Source organism: Globicephala melas, chromosome 11, assembly GCF_963455315.2.
Source record: "Globicephala melas chromosome 11, mGloMel1.2, whole genome shotgun sequence".
NCBI classification, from domain to species: Eukaryota; Metazoa; Chordata; class Mammalia; order Artiodactyla; family Delphinidae; genus Globicephala; species Globicephala melas.
The window spans coordinates 43,840,396-43,863,062 of record NC_083324.2 but is presented as its reverse complement, the minus strand read 5'-3'; the positions used below and the strand labels follow the sequence as shown (position 1 = coordinate 43,863,062).

The 22,667-nt window shown below is 46.5% G+C and overlaps 1 protein-coding gene across 1 annotated transcript in view; it reads right to left on the bottom strand.

The window, feature by feature from the left end:
- The window catches only part of ZNF619 (zinc finger protein 619), a 26,347-nt gene extending 3,680 nt beyond the window's left edge, over nt 1-22,667 (bottom strand). Inside the window, 8 exon segments of the mRNA XM_060308316.2 lie at nt 1,734-1,907; nt 3,829-3,948; nt 5,674-5,729; nt 11,804-13,244; nt 16,835-16,948; nt 17,903-18,029; nt 21,900-21,982; nt 22,534-22,667. Coding sequence (XP_060164299.2) covers nt 1,734-1,907; nt 3,829-3,948; nt 5,674-5,729; nt 11,804-13,244; nt 16,835-16,948; nt 17,903-18,029; nt 21,900-21,920 — 2,053 coding nt within the window. The 5' untranslated portion in view covers nt 21,921-21,982; nt 22,534-22,667.

Below are 22,667 nucleotides of genomic sequence, written 5' to 3'. Positions count from 1 at the left end.
GGCATGTGGGATCTAGTTCCCTGAGCAGGGATCAAACCCAGGCCCCCTGCATTGGGAGCACGGAGTCTTAGCCACTGGACCACGAGGGAAGTCCTGCGATGTGCGTTATTAATGGACATTTTCTGTAAAGAGTCTGAAGAGCACAGGAAATTTTAACAGGCAGAGAATGGGTGAAGCAGAATAACAAAGGCAAAATATATATATATATATATACACATATATATATATATACTATGTTGTTATTTCTAATTCTCATATCAATACCTCTCAAAATGAGGAAGCCATTCACCTTTCATTTACAAGTTTTGCTTCAAAAGTTCATCTATTAAAAAATACATATATATATATATATTTTTTTAATATTTATTTATTTAGGCAGCACTGGGTCTTAGTTGCGGCACGGGGGATCTTCATTGCGTCATGCAGACTTCTTAGTTGCGGCATGCGGACTCTTAATTGCGGCATGCATGTGGGATCTAGTTCCCCGACCAGGGGTCTAACCGAGGCCCCCTGCATTGGGAGTGCGGAGTCTTACCCACTGGATCACCAGGGAGGTATCCATATATTTTTAAGTGTCCATGGAGGGAAGATGAAACAAGAACGGCAGGATATAGGTGGACTGTTGAGGTGAGGGGTACACTGGGTGCATTTGGCTGGTGTCTACATATGTGTGAAAATTTCCATTATAAAAATAAATTTTTAATATTTGTTAAGTTAGTGTTTGGGAACACATACTTCAATTTCCCATACAAATAATGTACCCTATGCATACGTAGATTGCCAGACAGGCCCCCAGAAGTCTATTTTCCTCATAAGGTGGCTGACATCCTCATCTTTGCAAAAACAAACTGATGGAAAAATAAAATGTTTCCACATGACAGGGATGATAAGAGCTGCTCAGACAGTGTCCCTTGGCAGTGAGGTGGAGAGGCAAATGTGAACACGCAAAGAAATCTTGCAGCCACACCCTTCTTGGAAGAGAAGGGCCCTTCCTCACTTGAGGGAGGCAACCACTATAAATGCAGAACACCACATGTAACGATTCCAGAGGAATGAAAACAGTCTCACAAGAGAAGAAACACTGTGCATATTGAAATGTGAAAACAAGAAAGCAGGCTACACAAAAAAGGTAGGGTCTCATACTCACCTGGACAGACTCCTCTGAGGGCCTCCCTGCCCACGGGTTCCCAGGGATCAAGGCCCCATGGCAGTTCCCCTCACTCCAGCTGAGAGACCAGAACAGGTCTGGTGAACGAAAAAGCTGCCCAGGGAGAAAGAAACAGGAAAACAAAGGTAGAGGGAATCATGCAGCAAGGTCACCTCTCAGCCCTCTTTTTCTCCAGTGAGCCAGGTGAGGAGAAACAAAGTGAAGTCAGCCTGTGCATCTTAGAGGACAGAAAATTCCCACAAAGCAGGACAGAGTCTTGGAATAATCCTCTACTCAAGTTCCAAATATTCAGAGAACTTGAAGACGGAGGCAAAGGCTCTGGTGAGCTCCTGACAGCTCTTCATTTCCCTCCATGCATGGGGCAGAGTCCCTCCCAGGGTTAGAGGATAGTGATTTCAAAACCTGGGAACCCAGGGCTCTCCCAACCCAGTAGCCTCTGGGGAGCTCAGCCTCCAGAGCAACTGCCCACAAGGGTTATTAGAGACCCCACAAAGTCAAAGGAAGAAAGAAGGCAGGATGCTCAAAGGGCAGAGGCAGAGAAGAGCAGGGAGAAAAGATATCTCACCCAGGGAAGTCACATTTGCATAATTCTCCAGCATCACCTCCCTGTACAAGGCCCTCTGCACAGGATCCAGGATGACCCATTCATTCTGGGTGAAGTACACAGTCACATCCTCAAAGGTCACTGGCTCCTGAAACAAGAGGTTCTTGCTCCAGCCCTGTGTGAGGGCAGAGGAGCCTAAGTAAAGGGCAGAGACTCACTGGGGCTGGTGTTATTGCCGAGGACAGCTGTCCAGTGCTCAAGCCCCCTACACCCCTCTCCGCAGGGGCCAGCCCTCAGCCAGCATTGCCCTCATCAATAGGGGAGCCCTAGACTCACTGCATCCCTTGTGGTCATCCCCAGCGAACAGCCCTTCCTTCACCTGCTGATCTCTGTGTCGACTCTGCTGTGTCCTGCTCCGTGTGCCTATGGGTCCCTCTGGCTCCTCTCCCCTACGTGGGTTTTGTGTGAACATGCACAGGGGAAATCTGTATAAACACAGCCCACAGAACTTTTGTACTGATCTCTACTCCCTCCCTAATCCCGCTAAGGTCACTGGAACACAAAGGCCCAACAGGAGAAGAGTCAAATCAGACTAGAGGTATTAACAGAATTTTGAAAGGCAGAGAAAGGATAAATGGTAACTGACACAGAAGAGAAGGGAAAGCTGAATCTTAACTGCTGGTGCGGGAGGAAGCAAACAAAAAGGAGCCTGATTCACACCACGGAACAAAGGATGAGCTCTGGATATTTTTAAAGTGTGAACTGCTTTTTTGTAACTTGGGAAAATATTCTTTTTTCTTTTTTTATTTATTTAAAAGGAAGTTTGTTTTTTGTTTTGGGTTTTTTTTTTTTGTTTTCTGATTGAAGTATAGTTGATTTATAACTTGGTAACACATTCTGTTTCAAAGCACCAGGGAGGAGAGAGGACCCCCAGAGTATATAAGGAATGAATGAAAAATACCTACACAAAAGCACATCACTGAGAAGCCTCAGAAAAAGAGACTTAAAAAAAGATCCTAAAGGCTTTCAGAGAAGGAAAACAACACACACATGAAGACTTGGGAGTCGAGATGGCAAAGTAAAAGGAGTTATGTTTTTTAAATGCTGAGGAAAAACGTGCACTTCTTATCTAGATGGAGTCAAAGGGAACAGATTTATCCTCCTGCCTGAACCAAAATAAGACAAGTTACATAAAACAATGGTTTTCAAGATACTGGGTATGAGGCAATGAAGGACAGCAATTCCTGAGAGATGGCAAGCAGAGAGGTGAGCCCTGGGATTCTACAAAAACACTACTAGAATTGCTTTATCCAAGCAAAGACTTTTTCAATCTTGTGGACAGAAGTGAAAAGGGTCTTCCTTGTATGCTGTGATGCAGATTTCCACTTTTTAGTGCATTTCCATTTTTCAGCCCAAACTGCCAAATCTATCCCAATCAATCCCCCACACTCACTTGTTTTTTCCATCTTGATTATGTCTTAGTTTGGGAATTCTCATTTCTCCACTCCCCTTAACTCCTCCCCTTCCCCCAAACACACCCGACAATGACAGATGCACAACGGAAGCCACAGGCCTGGACCTGGATCTGGGTGCAGAGCTGACACCTGCTCTTTTGACATCAAAAGGGTGAGAGGGCAGGGAAGGGGAGCCACAGAGGCTGAAAGGATGCTCGCTCACTGGGCGCCAGGTGATCTGGAGCATGGCAGGCGTCTCTGCTTCGCACACTGCCCTCCAGGTCCTGAGATGTGACACTGAAAGGAAAATACAGAGGTACGGGTAAGAGTGATGCTGCCTCGCACCCTGCAAATACCTCTGTCCGCCTCGGCCCCTTTCCATTCCGCTACCCCCTCACCACAAAGGCAAAGGGTTTGGAGAACCCGGTACTACACCCGGGGAAAGGGAATCTGTTACCCGGACACCGGCACCCGCATCCCAGGAAGCCACTAACCCCACACAGTGCAAGCGAAGAGAAAGCATGGGACTGCAGCCAGCCTCTGGGAAAGCTTCCAACAGGTTCAGCGGCAAGTGCGGTAACCGTCTCCCCTCCTCTCTAGGAACCTGGGAAGTTTCCCATCTCTGTGGTTCCCTATCGCAGCCGCAGCCGTCCAGCCCCTACTTTGGGAGATGGCAAAGGACAGAGCTGCTGGCCGGAGGCTCGGGTCCCGCAGCGCCCCCATTCGGTAGCTCCTCCGGGGGATGTAGGCCGGCTGGCTCAAGCCACAGAATGGTTTCAATCCTGGGAATTACCCAGGGTTCTCTGGCGTTCACTACTTCTGGTTGCCCTTCCAGGTACTGAGGGGACCATTGCTCCACATATGCCCAAGAGGCCTGGGTTCTGTGGCTACACCAATGTGCGAGGATTGGAAATTGGAAGAGTGGAGCCCATCACTTCAACCGCCAGATGTGTATGCGTTGAGAGCATAGAGCACCTGGTCCAAAAACCTGGCCGCTGTACCACTTACTAGCTGTGGGACCAGCAGCAAGTTGCCTTGCCTGTTTCATTGTTAAATGGGTATGATGGAGGTACCAACCACAAAGGGCTGTTGAAGGATAATAATTAAATGAATTCATGGACTGACAAAGTGTTTACAGTAGTGCCTGGCACGTAATAAGTGCTTACAAGTTTGTGCTGTTTATAGAGATACAAGTGCTGCTTGGGCTCCAATGTGTGACACAGTGTAGGGAAACAGCTATTAACATTTAGCCTTAGAGCCCTTTCCCACCATATACCCGGATGTGTGTTCCAGGCCCAACCTGGAGAAATTCAGTGCTTCTACCCAGAAAGGTTTTAATTACAAAGGCATCTTCAATTAGTTCAACTACATGACAGAGGGCCTGCACAGTAAAAGGAATGGCTTCTCTTCTGTAACCACATGTGCTACAGTATCCAGAGACTTTCCTCTGCTGTCTCAAATGCCCAATGATGGGGGCCTTTCACGCACCATGTAACCAGTCTCCTGCACTTAGGCATCTGCTGCACATTGCTCCAGCCCAGTCCCTTTTGTAACTACACATATAAATAGATATTGAAACCAAACAGAATCATCTAGACAGCAACCGCAATCCAAAAGGAAGAACTAATATTTTTTTAAATACATTAAACAAATGTATTACTTTGTTGCAATCAATTCATATTCATTAATTAAACTTCCTTGCACTAGTCACTTAAATAGTCTTTATATAATAGCTAAGATTTATGGGAGCTTAATAGGTGCTAGAAACTGTGCTAAGGCTCTGTAAGCATCATCACTTTTCATTTTCACTTCTGAGACTGGTACTGTTACGTTCCTCATTTTACAACTGAGGAAACTGAAGCCAAAGAGGTTTAGAAGTAATCCGAGGCCACACAGCTAGAAAAGCCCATTAACCAATACCCGTGCAGTTTCTCCTGGGAGCTGGGAAGCATTTTAAACACCATGGAAACATGACACAGAATTCTCTGGCTCCACACCCCACAGCCTCTGCTGCACTACTCAGTCCTCCTTTATTTCCCCAATAATTGTCGGAACTGCCTAATGTCATTGGTTTTGCAGTCCTCCTCCTGCCCCTCCTAGATTCATGCTCTACTCATCTAGCATCCCCAGGGTGTCTTCCAAATTCTTCTAAGTTCCATGGCCTCCAAGGACAGTTGCAAACTACTGGCACAGGAGACCTGCCTCTTGGTAGACTTCATCTGTAGAAACTGATGTGGATTTGTAGCTCCCAGAAAATTTTACTGGCAGTGCTTCCAACTCATGCAATTAAAGGGATCTTCTGAAAATCATGTCCTCTCTGTAGACAAAGGTATCTCCCACTGGGGATAATCTCATCTCACCTCAAACCACTTTTCCCCAAACACACCCTCACCCGCATAGACACACATCCACAGCTGCCTGGCAAAGGGGAACCCAAGTCAGGCCCGAGTCTGGCATAGACTTCTCTGAGAGCTGATCTAAGAAAAGCTGTCAGGAAGCCGGCTCACCTGGGACCACGCTGTCTGAAACATGGCTGCCGTCCCCTGGCTTCCGGCACTGCTCTCTGATTTGGGAAGAGGAAGAGTCTCAGATCTAAGGAGAAAAGAGCTCCAAGGGAAACTGCCCCTCTCTCGCAGCCCGTACGTGCATTACTCCCCTTCACATCTCTCACCACCATCCCTGGGCTCCCTTAACTCTTAGGACAATGACTGCCCTACCACTCCATGGCAGCCCGGCCCCTCCCCTCACCCACAGAGTTATAACTGCTCCATCCACTTGCTGGCAAGGCACAAGGCTTCTCAAAATATGCCACAACACTACATTATCCAGAACTGAGTCTCGGCTAGAGGAGAATCCTGGCCTCAGTGACTGCTTGGGTTGGAACAGAAAATTTTTACTTAATATGTCCTGTGACCCTGACCAGTGACAAAGATTCTGTCCTTGACCAGACTCTTGGCAGGCTCCCCTGAGCCCCTTCTCCGCTAGGCCTTCAAATCCTGGCCTATGAAGACATGAACAAGACATTAACATCATCTCTAACGTTCAAGGCCACATCCCTAGGATGACCTTACCCCCTCTTAGAGGGTCTGCTTGAGAAAATTCAAGGTTGTCTAAATAATATAGTGCTTGTTCCACCCAACTCCTGAAGATAGGGCCTCTGTCTCCCAGTCTCTGTGGGAGGGGGTAGGAGCCTAACTTCCATAAGCGCCAGTTAGCAAACCCAGACGGGTTTCACTTGACTTCCCTGCTTTACTGAGTCTCCACTCGCCCCCTCTCTACTCTCTCATTCTCCCTTTCAAAGACCGGGTCACCTCTGTACAAGTCGAAGCTGAGTTCAGTTCACCCTGGACACTTTGACACGATGACCAAGAGAGGTCTCCTCTGGAAAGAAAGGGGGCGCCTGGACCGAGAGGGGCTACAGCACAAAATGCTGGTGGAGGCTTGGCAGCGGGTCAAAACAGGAAAAAGAGATGCTCAAGTGGACCGGTGGGTGATGCTGGGCGCACGCCCGCTCGGAGCGGCGGGAAGCAGGCGACGCCGACATCTCCAGCCGCCAACGAAGAAGGCGGGCACAGAAAGCCCTTCGGAGGAAGACGAACGAACCCGTCACCGCGGGCAGGGGCGCGGGCCTCTTCGGCCAGGCTCTTCCAGATCAAGGCTCTCAAGCCAGCCAAGACCACGAATGCGCCGAGCCACCTCACCTCCAAGGCCGGGATCACCCCGGCGGACGATTAGCACAACGGTCCACCCTCCCGCCGGAGGGCGGGCTCCCCCAGCCAGCGCCGAGCCGGAAGGACGGCGGGAGCCCACCGTCCGCTCTAGGAAGCCCGGAGGTTTCCTCTCGGTGGTGCCGGTCCAGGGCGCTTACGTGACCCTCCCGCTTCGCCGGGCCCTATCTCCGCAAGTTGGAGATGGCCAGTGGCGGCAGCGACGGTCTTGTGGCAACCCTGCCTGCCTAGATCTCAGCGGCTGGCTGCAGATGGGGCCGCAGCAGGGCTGGTGCAACTGTGATCGAAAAGCGGGGATTCTTGGCCTCCAGGATGTGACATCATATATGGAAACAAATGTTTGTATCTCTTCTTAATCCCTCCCTATTCCTGGGACACAGTCCAAGGGTGGACTGGTAAAGATTAACCTAACAGTCTGAAGTTGGCTCAATCGCTGTTCCTTCTAACTTGTTAACAAGGCAAAATTTCACATACTAAGTGCTAACTTTCCCGGAGAAGGCTAGAAACTAGAGAATTAGCTCGATTTCACACTATAAATGCTGAGGACTGTCAGCGGAGCGCATTACAATTTAAACTGAACCGTAGGAGCAGACAGAAGTTTGCCTCACAGCTTGCCTAATCTCTGTTATGTGTAGGGTACAGGGAGTGCACAGAATGAGATCTCCCTGAAGGTGCTGCTTAGAAGTCTCAGCTTGGCGGGATGAGGGCAGGGGCGGGGGCAGTTAAGGGAGATGCAGGGAATACCCTGCTGGAGGCTTATTCCTTCAGGAGGTGTGGCAGTGTTAGCTAGATTAAGGGAGAAATCACGCAGCCACATTGTTTTTCTGATCAACAACCCAGCTTCCACTTTGGAGTGACTGTGAACAGAGAAGGAAAAGTGGGAGAACTATAACCAGAAATGAACTAGATGGAGAGCTATAACCAGGGAGCCAGCGTTGCCACTGCTGGGTCAACTACACACATACACCTCAAAGGAAAAGGCCCAAGAGCCACAGAGATTCACCCTCACTCAACCCATGGCCAGAAATACCTGTCTACCCCAAACACAGAGCACAGAGGAAATCAGAGGGGTTATCACTTCACATAACCCCACCAGCAAATCCACCCCCAAACCAGCCAGTCACAAGCCAACAATAAACGAAAGTCTGAATGCACAGACCGAGCCTACTGTGAGCCAGGAAACGTTAATGGAGGATGATCAACACATCCAATGGAAGACTATCGAAGATAAATTGCCCAGGGCTTCCCTGGTGGCCCAGTGGTTGAGAGTCCGCCTGCCGATGCAGGGGACACGGGTTCGTGCCCCGGTCCGGGAAGATCCCACATGCCGCGGAGCGGCTGGGCCCGTGAGCCGTGGCCGCTGAGCCTGCGCGTCCGGAGCCTGTGCTCCGCAACGGGAGAGGCTACAGCAGTGAGAGGCCCGCGTACCGAAAAAAAAAAAAAAAAGATAAATTGCCCAAAGATTCCAGGCTGTAGGGAAAAAAATATCCTGAAGTTATCTTCCTTGCCAGGAGACATGGAGCAACAGAAATGAAGGAAAAGATTGTAATCGAAGAAGTCAGCAACAGATACCTTTTGGATATTTGCCCCCTTACCACAAGGTGGGGCCCCAGCAGCCTCATTACACTGTATGAACCACCCCCCCCAACCCCCCACCAGAGGAGAGTAGGCCAGAAGTGAACACCGAAACTGGGCAATTCAGACTCTCCTAGGAATTTGGAATTAAGTCTGGGAGAGTCTCAATTCGGGCTGGTCCCTGGAGTGGAGTTGTAAACTGTGGGACCTGTGGCAACTTCTGCCTTGTGCCTGGGGGTGAAGAAAACAGGAATTCCAAGAGGGGAGAGGAGATGGGAAGCGAGGAGCCTGCTGACATTGAGCCCGACTGTGCCGCCTGTGGTTCTGATTGCTTGGGTTTCCAGCCCCCGGACCTCCTGGCTGCAATCTTGCCCTTGGATGTCAGGATGCACACAGGAGTCCTTATAATAAATTAAGTATATTTTAGTTAATTCAAGTAGGTCTCTGCTATTCTGAAACAGAGTCCTACATAACGTACTAAGCCAAGTCACTGGTAAAGGTAAAAGTCTCAAAACTGAATTAACTCAGGTAAAATGGCACCCACATACCTTTCCAGAGGGAAGCAGGCAGTCCTCATGCAAATTGGGGGGTGTGGGGCAGTCAGCTGGTTATAATGTTATTTCACTTTCAGAGAAAATAGAAACTCCTGAAAGAATACTAAGTTATTTTTTAAAATTTATTTAATTTACTTTTGGCTGCATTGGGTCTTCATTGCTGTGCATGGGCTTTCTCTAGTTGCGGTGAGGTCTACTCTTCGTTGCGCTATGCGGGTTTCTCAGTGTGGTGACTTCTCTTGTTGTGGAGCACAGGCTCTAGGCATGCAGCCTCAGTAGTTGTGGTGCACGGGCTTAGTTGCTCTGTGGCATGTGGGATCTTCCCGGACCAGGGCTAGAACCTGTGTCCCCTGCATTGGCAGACGGATTCTTAACCACTACACCACCAGGGAAGCCCCAGAACACTAAGTTATGTGTGAGTTTATTTTTACACGTGTCCTTTCTGTGAGCTACATTATGGCCCTTTTCAAAAAAACTCCTGAGTGTCTAATTAAGTGCCAGACACCTGGCAATGCTGGTCCCTGCATCAGATAGGACAGCACGTCGCTCACCTTTCAGCACCTAGTAGGTGCTGTGGAGGCTGTGTAATAACATTCAATTAACAACAGGAAAAAGCTCTAAATGCCTGTTGAATTAATGAATAAAGGAAGAAATAAATGAGAAAATAAAAGTCACCAAAGTCAGAAACCCATAAATCTCTTTGTTGTGAGCACTCAAAAGCCACTTTCAGCCCAGAGCAGATCTGTTTACTTTTCCCTCACTCCTTGCTTTCTTCTCATGGTATAATCTGCTCCTTTCCAAACTATATTTAAAAGTTCCCCTTTTCTGAAGTCTGGCTAGTTTAGAGTCTCTCACCCCCACCCTTCCTTGCTATAATCCTCCCAGGTGCCCTTCCTTGCTATAATCCTCCCAGGAGCCCCTTCCTGTTTAATGGTGTTTTAGGAAAATAAATAGGACAAAATTTACATAGTTATCCACATATATATACACACATACATATAGATACACACATTACATATAAATATATATTATTATGTTTTTGACACACACATATATATGTGTGCATGTGTCAGAAATATGTGTGATAAAGAAACCACCGTTATTGTCATTTTCCTATATTTTGACTGCTTTTCTTAACAATGATTCTGGATAAGGCATCTTTGCATATTCTGGAAGCTCTGACCACAGCTGGGTAAGTAAGTTTGGTTTCTGCCTTTTAGTCCGCTGAATTCTATGTATTGCACAAACTTTATCAAGGAATGAAAATAAAGAAAATATCCTTAACATCCTGCCAAACTTTTAACTTTCTCCCTGTGCTGAGGGAGCTTTTTGGGGTAATAGAACTTTTCTGTATCTTGGTTACACAAATGTATTCAGTTGTCAAAACTCACCAAACTGTATACTTTAAAAGGGTGAATTTTACTGTCTATAAAGTATATCTCAATAAGCCTGACCAAAACCAAAACCAAAACCAAAACCACCCTTCTTTACCCTCCCTTAGAGACAATTTTATGGTGTTATAATGACAATGTATGTATCCTTTTCTTAGTACTTATCCCCATGTAATTATTTAAAGTACCCTTCCACATCACTACACTGTCCTAAAGCAGTGATTCTGAGAAAGGTCAGGGCCTCTAACCACTGGATGGACAGTCTGGCCAAGCCAGTGAGATCATAACATCTGGTAAGATTAGCGTCCTTTAAAGTCTTCTCTCTGGTGTTACCAAAGTCGTTCATTAGGAAATTAATTCAAAAGCACCACCCGTCACAAATGAATGATAGGGGACGTGGAGTAGGTGTGATAACAGGCTGAGGCACGCATGGTAACTGATCAGGAATGAGCTCTCTTCTAAGGCAGGAGCTACAGCAAGTCACTGTTGGGTTTCTCTTCTCCTTCCCTCTGGTGTTCCCCAGTGTGATGCCAACAGCATCACCCCATGTATAATTTAGGTATACACCCAGGCACCTGCCCTCAATTGCACAAGCCCAAGTCACTTTTTGTACCTACATAGTTGAGTGGACACTAAAAGTAAACAATGATATGGATGGGAACAGCAAAGAAACCCAAACAGAAAAAGCACATCCCCTTTCAATCATATTCTTGTCACTGATTACTTCCTTGCACTACAGCTTAGTTACACAAGATCCTCATAATGGTCATTATCAAGGTAATAGAAAACCCAAGGCTCAGATTCCCCACAATGAAATTTGCTACTAGCCCCACCAAATGGCCCTCCTTAAATACTGAAGGTAATCATTGGATACTTTTTCTGATTACTTCCTCCCACAGACTCTGCATTTTCCCTACTTGTTGAATTACTATGGCTCATCTCATTGTAATGACATCCCCCTAAAGCCCAAAATGTTCTGCCAACTCTTCCAACTCTAGTAGCCCCAGAAGGCAGGAGCAGACTGATGGTAGGCCAAAACTAGGCATGATAAAGAGCAAATACTACAGGGAGTTCCCTGGTGGGCTAGGGGTTAGGATTCCTGGCTTTCACTGCTGTGGTCTGGGTTCAATCCCTGGTCAGGGAACTGAGATCCTGCAAACTGTGAGGCATGCCCCCCCCCCCAAAAAATATATACTACCGTTTGCTACCCAGGGGATAGAAGAGGGTAATCAAACACGGTCCTTAAGCATGAAACTTAAATGGAGCTGGGAAAACAATAATGATTTACTTATGGAAGACCAGAAGAGTATCATTAAAGACATGACCAGGAGACCAGAGGAAAGTCTGCTACCCTAGGGACAATGGAGTTGAGAACATGAGGGAGCTCAGGGGGAATGAGATAAAGGGTTCAGGCTATGAGGGGATGACTTCCCAGGAGAAGCAAGATCCTGAAAGAAATGCATGATTTGGACAGGTGAAGACTTGGCCATTTCAGATGAGGGGAGCAGCATGAAGAGAGGCACAGAGGAAGGAAGTAGCACTGCACATGGAGAAGACGGGGGAGACCCTGGCATGGCTGGGGCAGGGCTCTCATGTTGGGGAGGTGGAGGGGAGAGGACTGAAGTGGGGCAGTGGGGCTTAACGAGGGACGGCCCTGTAACTTGGGCAGGTTTCTTCCTAGTATGCAGTTTCTGATGCTGAATGAAACTTGTGCTCCATTTGAAAGATTTCCCGCACACCTTACACTCGTAAGGTTTCTCCCCAGTGTGAACTCGCTGGTGCTGAACCAGGGTGATTTTCTGATTGAACGCCTTCCCACACTCCTGGCATTCATAAGGTTTCTCCCCGGTGTGGATTCTCTGATGTATTATAAAGCGTGAGCTACAACTGAAAGTTTTCCAACATTCATGACACTTATAGAGTTTTTCCCCAGTGTGGAACCTCTGGTGTTGGAGAAATACCGAACTCCGGCAGAAAGCCTTGCCGCACTCTTTACATTCGTAAGGTTTCTCCCCAGTGTGGATTCTCTGATGCTGAATCAGGACTGAATTCAAGCTGAAGCTTTTCCTACACTCCTTACATTCGTATGGCTTCTCCCCAGTGTGGACTCGCTCATGGATGACGCAGTCATAGCTACACTGAAAGGCCTTCCCACATTCCTTACATTTAAAGGGTTTCTCCCCAGTGTGGATTCGATGATGCCGGATAAGTTTTGAGTTGTAGCTGAAGGTTTCCCCACAGTCCCTACATTCATAGGGTTTCTCTCCCCCATGGAGTTTCTGATGCTGAAGGAGGTGGGAGTTTTGACTGAAGGCTTGTCCACATTCCTGGCACGGGTACGGTTTCTCCCCAGTGTGGACTTTCTGGTGCCGTGACAGTTTTGAGTTATATCTGAAGGCTTTCCCACATTCTTTGCATTTGTAGGGCTTCTCATTCGTGTGAATTCTCTGATGCTGGTGAAGGTCTGAACGTTGGTTGAAATATCTGCCACGCTCATCACATTTATAAAATACCTGTTCTCTAGGGAGGTCCTGCTTTGCAATGAGATGTGTGTGGACACCACATCTTCCTTCCAGTTGTCTGGCTATCTCTTCTCTTTCAACAGTGGAAGATGTATGATCCTGGACTGGCAAATCTGTGAAATCGCCATTCTTTGAGTTTGTTTTCTTCCCCATGTCATACAGCTTCAGCTTCTCTAAGCTGTTCTCAAAGTGAGGGTGCTGGGGAACATCCACCAGCAGTACCTCCATTATCGGTCTGTGTGACTCTGGTCCTTTAGAAATGTTCAGCTCTGGAGTTTGCCCTCCATTCTCAGTCTTGGTTTTACAACCTAGCATGATAAAAAGAAAACATAATATAACTGAATCACATTGCTGTACACCTGAAACTAACACAACATTGTTAATCAACTATACTCCAATATAAAGTAAAAATTAAAATAAATAAATACACACACACACACAGAGAAAGTGAAGGGATGGAAAAAGATATTCCATGCAAATGGAAACAAAAAGAAAGCTGAAGTAGCAATACTCATACCAGCTGGAGTAGCAATACTCATACCAGAGAGAATATAGTTTAAAACAAAGACTGACAAAAAAACAAAGAAGGGCATTACATAAAGATAAAGGTATCAAAGAAAAAAAAAAGAAAAGAAAAAAGAAAACATAACAGTCACTTATTTATGCTAGAAGGAGAAAGGGATTAAGCAGTACTAGCTTGCCCGGGACATATATACTTTTTGGAGGGAGACATAGCCTCCTGATGGTGCCCTGAAGGAACAGTTAAAAATACTGGAGGTGGGGCTTCCCTGGTGGCGCAGTGGTTGAGAGTCCGCCTGCCGATGCAGGGGACACGGGTTCGTGTCCCAGTCCGGGAAGATCCCACATGCTGCGGAGTGGCTAGGCCCGTGAGCCATGGCCGCTGAGCCTGCGCGTCTGGAGCCTGTGCTCCGCAACGGGAGAGGTTACAACAGTGAGAGGCCCACATACCGAAAAAGAAAAAATACTGGAGGTGGAGAAGTAAAGCAATGCCATTAAGACAACAAAACCAGTGCAGACAGCAGAAACTGTTAATGGAGACGAATGGAAGAAGAAAAATGGGAATGGGGTGGAGAAATTGCTGGAATGGAAAGGAATTAAGAAAAGTAGAGGGAGGGAATTCCCTGGTGGTTCAGTAGTTAGAACTCAGCGCTTTCACTGCTGTGGGCCTGGGTTCAATCCCTGGTTGGGGAACTAAGATCCTGCAAGCCACACAGAGCAGCCAAAAAAAAAAAGGGAAAGCAGAGGGAGCTGAGGTAGAGGAAGGAGATCTTTGAATTACAGCAAAGAGAGCTGGGTAAGCAGCTCTCATGCCACACAGCATCCAGAGGGCTGGGAGATGCTGTCCACAACAGTGGATCTCAAGGCCCTGTCAAGGCAAGAAAGTCCAAATGCTTTAGAGTATTCTGTAATCTTCAAGGAGATGTGCTCTATAGCAAGTCTGACTGGGGCAAAAACGGTTTGTAACACTGCCGGTTGTAAGGGGTTCATAAAAGGACCGCAATTTCAAAACCTATGTGCTGTCCTCTGGGAGAGAGACTTACCCATGAAAGGAAAAAAGACATGGCTAGTCAAGACCCTTCTAGGACTGGAGAAGGCAACTGGCGGGCAAGGGAGACCTACACTCTCACTGGTGGCACTACAACAGGGAAGCCGTTTTTGCCTTTTCAGGCACCAAAAGTGAAACTTCTAGCTTAGTGTTTCTTGAGTTATTTTGATCATGACTCACTCAGTACACACATGCTTCCACACAAAAACGTATACACTCGTAGAAAACTGAAACAGAAACAAAAGTTTCGCAGAATGATACCCTTAAGAGTAATGAACGTATGACAGATTTTATACAAGTTTGGTCTATTTTATTTAAGCCTAGCACAGTCTAGTCTAATTTTTAAATGCTGAGCACAACTCATTGAGGAGTTGCAACCCAGAATTTTAAAAACACAGTTCAAGATTCTCAAGAACAGTGGTCCTCAAAGTGTGGTTCCAGGACCATCATTACCTGGGAGCTTGTTATAAATTCAGATTCTCAGGCCCTACCCCAATCTGCCAAATTAGGCTCTCTGGAGGTGGTGTCCAGCAGTCTGTGTTTTAACAAGCCCTGCAAGTGATTCTGATGCACACTAGGGTTTGAAACCCACTGATCTAGAAACTAAAAGAGGCAGTTGGAGGCTGTTTTTTCATGGTTTTAGGCTGTACTGTCTGATTAGGTGGTCACTAGCCACATGTGGCTACCTAAATTTAAATTAATTAAAATGGAACGAAATTAAAAATTCAGTTCCTCAGCTGCATTAGCCATATTTCAGGTGCTCATGTGCTCTAATGGCTACCATATTGGAGAGTGCAGATATGTAACACTTGCATCACTGTAGAAAGCTTTACTGGACAATGCTGGTTTAAAGCTGCTGGCAGGCTAACTAAATAATGTGTAGCTGTGGCAAAGGGAGACACTGACAATTGCAGGTGGGTCCCTGGGAAAGGGTTTCATCAAGGTGACCTGAAGTGCTGGAGTCAACCTAAAGGTACTGATGAAAACAGAGTGTGGGTGAATAATAAAGGGGCATTTGGTTTACAGAGGTTCTGAATAGCATTAGCGATTGAGAGAGTATAAGAACAGGGCCAATTGAATGAGAAAGGCTATACACCAAATCTCTGGATGGTTCTTTACATTTACTTCAATTCAATATCTTTCAAGAAAGGAAACCACTCATTCCCAATCATGCTTTCTGCAAACCAACCAATACTTCAAATTAATAGAATGAAAGAAGAGAATTGTATGATCATCTCAATAGATATAGAAAAAGCATTTCACAAAATTCAACATCCATACACGATAAAAACTCTTAACAAATTAGGCACAGAAAGAACATATCTCAACATAATAAATGCCATAAATGACATGCCCACAGCTAACATCATATTCAAGGGTGAAACATTGAAAGCTTTTCCTCTAAGATCAGGAATAAGACAAGGGTGCCCACTCTCACCACTCCTATTCAATACAATACTGGAAATCCTAGCTAGAGAAAACAGGCAAGAAAAAGAAATAAAAGGTACCAGAAATGGAAAGGAAGAAACAAAATTGTCTCTATTTGCAGATAACATGATTTTATATATAGAAAATTCTAAAGACTCAACAAAAAATTGTTAGATCTAATCAATTAATTCAGTAAAGTTGCAGGATATAAAATTAACATACAAAAATCTGAATAATTTCTATACACTGACAATGAGTTTTCTGAGAAATAACGAAATTGATCCCATTTACAACAGTATCAAAAACAATAAAATACTTAGGAACAAATTTAACCAAGGGAGTGAAAGATATCTACTCGGAAAACTACAAGATATTGAGGGAAAAAAAAATCAAAGAAGACACAAATAAATGGAAAGATATCCTGTGTTCATGAATTGGAAGAACTAATATTGTTAAAATGTCAATACTACCAAAAGTCATCTATAGACTCAATGCAATCCCTATCAAGATGCCAATAGCATTTTTTACAGAAGTAGAAAAAACACTCCCCAAAATAAACAGGCTTTCTTCCAAAAGCTAATTTATAACTTAGTGTTCAGGAATTCATAAACATTCCGTTCTCCTGTACAGTTTCACACACACCCATATAAAATATTCTTACAGAAACAAGTTCTTACTATATTCTGTTTATATTCTTAAGTTGACCAATAGAAACCTATTTTCACTACAAAAGGTTTGAAATCCTTTAGTTTTACAAAGAAAAATGACAGAAAATGAAATGTTTGGACTCGTCTTTTCCAGTTTGGGTCTGAAGCTCCAGCAAGGGAACCTTTTTCATGTTAAATCATTAAAAGACCGAAGGAGGCAAAGCTGAAGAGGAACATGGTAGGTTCTCCTGCTTACCTGTGCAGACACCTCTCACCTCTCTCCTGATGGGTGTCCAGGGATCCAGGCCCCCTGGTGCTTCCCCTCGCTCCAGCTGGAATATCAGATCTGGTTTGGGGAACGGAAATGCTGCTGAAGGAGAAAGAAAAGGAACAGGAAGCTGAGGAGAGTCTCCTCTGACCCCTCTCAGCCCACCCTCTGCTTTGCCAGGTGGAAAAAGAAGTGATGTCCTAGGAGATGAAGTGAGGCCAGTATGGAGAGATTCTGGGGTGTAAGGAGGGCTCAAACTGTTTTGCTCAGGAGGAAGTTTATTCTGGCTCTGAGAACAAAGAAAGTTCCCACTGTCATTGGAAGTGTGTATGGGGGAGCCCCAGGAGACTCTCACACAGAGGAGATGGGGCCAGAGTCTCCTCCAGGGAACTGAAAGAGTGAAGGAACAAACATGGAACCTTCTCAGTGCTCTGTGCCCAGAGCAAAGCCCCTCCCAGGAGAGTTCCCACAGGGAAAGGGGGGAAGTCTTTTTTTGGCCACACCTTGCAGCCTGTGGGAATCTTAGTTTCCTGACCAGGGGCTGAACCCGTGCCCTCAGCAGTAAAAGCGTGGAGTCCTAACCACTGGACCGCCAGGGAATTCCCGAGAAGTCTCGTTTAAAACCAAAGTGGCGACTTCCCTGGTGGTCCAGTAGCTAGGACTCCACGCTCCCAATGCAGGGGGCCCGGGTTCGGTCCCTGCTCAGGGAACTAGATCCCACATGCTGCAACTAAGAGTTCACATGTCACAACTAAAGATTTCACATGCAACTAAAGATCACGCATGCTGCAACTAAAGATCCTGCATGCCACAACTGAAGATCTCGCATGCCGCAACTAAGACCTGGCACAGACAAATAAATAATAATTAAAAAAAAAAAAAAAAACCAAAGTAAACCCAGATCTTTCTCTAGCAGCTACTCCTACAACTGGGGATTGGGGAGCTCAGCTCATGGAGCATCAATCCTGGTAGTATTAGAGATCCCAGATCCATTAAGGAGGAAACCAGGAGCCCACAATGGCAAAAGCTGAGTTTTAGGAAGGAAGGAGGACTCACCCAAGGAAGATACGTTTGCATAATTCTCCAGCATCACCTCCCTATACAGGGTCCTCTGCACAGAGTCCAGGCTGGCCCATTGGTTCTGGGTGAAGTACACGGCCACGTCCTCAAAGCTCACTGATTCCTGAAACAACAGGTTCCTGCTCAAGCCCTGGATGGGACAGAGGGAGTGGCCTGAACTCCAGGGAAGGGAGGAATCTCCTGGAGTCCCTGGCTCTGAGCCCTAGGGAGGGTGTGTACTGGAAAGAAGAGCCACACAGCACCCCAGTCAGGCACAGCCCTCAGCCAGCATCCCCATTTTCAATGTGCTTGCCTCTGGGGTCCCACTACTGTCATCCCAAGCACACAGTGCAGCACCTACTGTTGTCTGCCTGGTGATCACAGCAACCCTGCGTCTGGTTCCATGGGCTGGGTCCATCTTTCTGGCATGTTTTCTAAAATGACCACAGCAGGTATCTTTTGCCCAGGCTCCACCCATTCTGAAGCCCCCATCAGGGCCTCCCACTCAGTTCCTCTCTGGACGGCCCCCTCCATATCTTTTAGTATAGACAGAGGGGCGATTCCTCCTCTTCCCAACATCTTGCCTTATTAGGAAGCTGTTTGTCCTATGAAGGCAATGTCACCTTCTCCTTTCCTAACACATCTGACTCCAGGGACAGAAAGGCAGTCTCCATTCTTCAACATGGACCTGTCCCTGATCACCTAAGCTCTGTCCGACCTGCCAACACTGTCCTCTTCACCAGGTGTGTCTCTTCCTGCCTCTCACTGGGGCCGTTTCCACCTTCCCAAGGGAGAAGGAAAGTCATAGCTTGTTTAAGCCATTGTGCCTTGTCCCGTGTCAGTTACTTTCACATCAATTAGCTCAATCCTTAGAACACATCTGTGAAGTCAGAATTATTATTCCCATTTCTAGATGATGGGGATCAGTGATAGTAAGCACTTTCAAATAGACAAAAGTGAGACCTCTTTATCTGAGTATTTATTACAAGGCTGAATAAGGAAGCAAAAATTTCAAAAGGAACTGACCACTTACATAAATTAGTCCTACTATAATATCTCTCCCTGAATCACACTGTCCCCTATCCCAGTCTGTCATGACAACAACCGTCTCTTTGTTCTTAGTCCCTTATGGGTGGAAGAAATAACCAAAGAAGTATCGGAGCCGTCCGATACTTTACACGCCATCATTGTAAAGATTGGTTCAGACAAGAACCATCGCTGGATGCTAAATCTAGGCGGAAATTTTGATGAGAAGCAGGATATGTGTATGCTCTTAAATGTTTCCCAACGGATTTATCAGTTGCAAGGGGAAAATAATAACTGTACAGTGAAGAAATCAGATAACACCTTGACCAGGAAATCTCAACATGGCTAGTGTGACTGATGAACTGGATTTCTCATTTTAATTTAAATAGGCACCTGTAGCTAGTGGCTCCCTTACTGAACAGTGGAGAGAACAGACACTTTGCTGATCCTGAATGTAATATTCTGTCTTTACTTCCTTGAGAGTCAACAGCTGAGACCATGGTCCTGACCTTCTTCCTTCACATTATGGCTTCCACCCTCCTCTCCTCTCTAATTATCGATGCATCCTTCGTTCTTTGTTCTCTGCAACATTCAGCTTCTCAACATCCGGCTCCATCTCTCATCACTCTGCTTTGGTCCTTTGCTAGTACTTCCTCCTTCTCCATTATTAATCAACAGCGTTGCAGATTCCTCTCTGCGGGAAGCAGATAACAGAGCAGCACAGCATAACGGCTAACAGCACAGACTTTAGAGCTGTGCTTCTCAATGGGGGGCAGGGTGGGGGTGATACTGTGCTCAACAGGGAATATGTGGCAATGTCTGGAGATGGTTTTAGTTGTCACAATTGTCGGGTGGTGGTGATGCTACTGGCACCTAGTGGGTAGAGGCCAGGGACGGATGTTACTGTGGGGGACACAGGAGGGTCCCCCACAGCAAAGGGTTACCTGGACCAAAATGTCAACAGTGCTGAGGTTGACAAACCCTGCTCTAGAGCCAGACTCCCTAGGTTCAAATCCCATCCCTACAGCCATTAACTGTATGAACTTGGATGAGACACTTAACTTTTTGTGCCTCAGTTTCTTCATTTGGAAAACTGGGATAATAGCAGTACCTAGCTTATGGGGCTCTTGTAAGGATGGAATGAATTAATATGTGTAAAGCAAACATCACCTGGCACATGATGTTATATAAATCTCAGCACTTATTACAACCACAGATGAGATTAGGGGAACTTCCTAAAAGATTCCAAATAACAAATGTTTCTCATAGAGACTGGAGCAAAGGCTGACAGTTATATCTATCTATATATCTATCTATCTATCTCACCTCTGAGAGGTCCTAAAAGAGAGCAACTCAGCTGAGAGGTTTGAGTTTTTAGCATCTCTTCTAGCTGGAATGCACATGACAGCTGGAAATCAAGCGGCCACCTTGGATCATGAAGTAACCTTTGGCATGAGAGCCAGTGCTAGGACAGTGGAGCAGAAAGACGGAAAGAACATGGAGGACTTCCCTGGTGGCACAGTGGTTAAGAATCTGCCTGCCAATGCAGGGGACACGGGTTCGAGCCCTGGTCTGGGAAGATCCTACCTGCTGCCGAGCAACTAAGCCCGTGACCCACAACTACTGAGCCTGCACTCTAGAGCCTGCGAGCCAGAACTACTGAGCCTACATGCCACAACTACTGAAGCCTGCGTGCCTAGAGCCCGTGCTCTGCAACAAGAGAAGCCACCGCAATGAGAAGCCCGCACACCACAACGAAGAATAGTCCCCACTCGCTGCAACTAGAGAAAGCCCGCACGCAGCAAGGAGGAACCAGCACAACCGAAAATAAACAATTAATTTTAAAAACGAAAGTAATTTATTAAAAAAATAAAGGACCTGGATGTGTGATGACAGTGGAGCTGCCACACTAGCCCTAGGCTGCCTCTCCCAGACTTCTTTGCTGTGAGAGAGAAGCTTCTATCTTGTTTAAGCGACTATCGCTTGGGGTTCTCTTAGTGGAACATAATCCCCCATGACTACTATAGTCCAGACAAAGCACTTGGAGAGAACAGACTGTCCCCAAAGATGTTTAAACATTTCCTGACACAGAACTAATGTTGGCTTAAGTGCTGAAACAGAAGTGGATGGTCCAGTGTCCAGAAAAATGAACCAAGTACACATTGCTCTTAAATTTCTGGGATGGACCTTTCTCATTATATGATACATCCATTACATGATATACCCAGCTTTCTCATTACATGATGTAGGACTCTGGAGAAAAATTTACTGAAATTATCCTGTACCACTAAGAAAACTCTGGAGGGAAAACTTCCTCCAATGCTGCATGAATTTGTGCCAACAATGGATACAGCCTCTTACGCAGGTTAAGCTGCAGTCTTTGCAATGGGCTAGAGGCACTGGCTTCAGCTCCAAACTCAGCATTCCTCCAAGAATTCACCTCCTTCATCGATCCACACCCTCCAATGCTCCCTGTTTGGGCTTCATTGTACCCTGACTCCGTGGTCTGCAGAGTAAACTCCTCTTATGGGCGTGCCTGTTTAATCTTAGGAGGCAGCCTTCCTCTGTGTATTGTCACGCAGACTGGCACTCCCCAAATTTTAACTTGCCCATTAATTCCCCAGTTTGTACAAATGTATCTTCTGATTCAGGAGATCTGAGGTTCTGCCTTTCTAATGAGCCCCCCAGTGAGACCAAAGCTGCTCATCTGTGCACCGTACTTGCAGTTTGCATGGACATAGATTCTCAGTTTCTAGGAGAATTTCTTGGCCGGTGCTCCCCTCTTTCCCAACCTGATCCTCCCAAGTTTATCCTACTCTCCCTCATCAACTCCCGTAACACACTCCTTTGCCATACTCTTTGATGGATGCAAAGCTAAGCACAGGACTGTCCAAGGCAGGCTATGGGTCCTGCAAAGCCCTTTCATATCTGTTTTGAATATGGAAAGCTGGAAGAAAGCTCAGCTCACCTGGGACCATTTCTGGAGCATGGCTGATGACCCCTGGCTTCGTGCGGTGCCCTCTCTGTTTGGAAAAGCAAGAACCTGCAGAGCTAAGAGGGGAAAGAACCACAATGAGACTGAACCTGTGTTGTTTCCCACACTTGCCACCTCTTCCTCCCTCAGTCTCCTCGCCACTATCCTTGGAAACATACTCTTAGGACACTGTGGATGGCCTCACTGCACCCTTGCTGGGGATTCATTGTGTGCTGCAACTGCTCCTTTGTACACTCTACAAATTTGCCTGGTGAGGATGTAAATTCCTAGAAAGAATCTCTGAAGCAAGAGTCAAGGACTGCAGTGTATTCATGGTTTTTAAGAAAATCCCTGACCCACTGTGAATGCATTATTAAGTAGTCTGCACTGAATGCTTCTACTGATCATGAATGGCAGACTCTAAACAAGCTCCTGGAGAGAAAGTAGGGTAAAAGGGGTCCGTGGACCTCTGCACCGGCTGCGGAAAAAAATGCAAGGGGTGTTCTGACCCCGGGAGGAAAAGCTAAGACGTTCAACGTCCCAGTGGGCGATGCGGACCGGAGACCACATCCACATCTGGACACTCCACCCTGGGAAGCAGGCGACCCCAAACGTCACCTGACCCCACCTTGAGTACCCCGAATCAGAGGAGATCCGGCCGGCTCTTCGAGGCAGGAAGGTCTATCGCGCCTCTCCAGCAGAAGGCTGGGATCAGGCTCGTGGCGCCCCGAGGGCCCCTCCGCAGCGAGTGCCAGGCCCTGA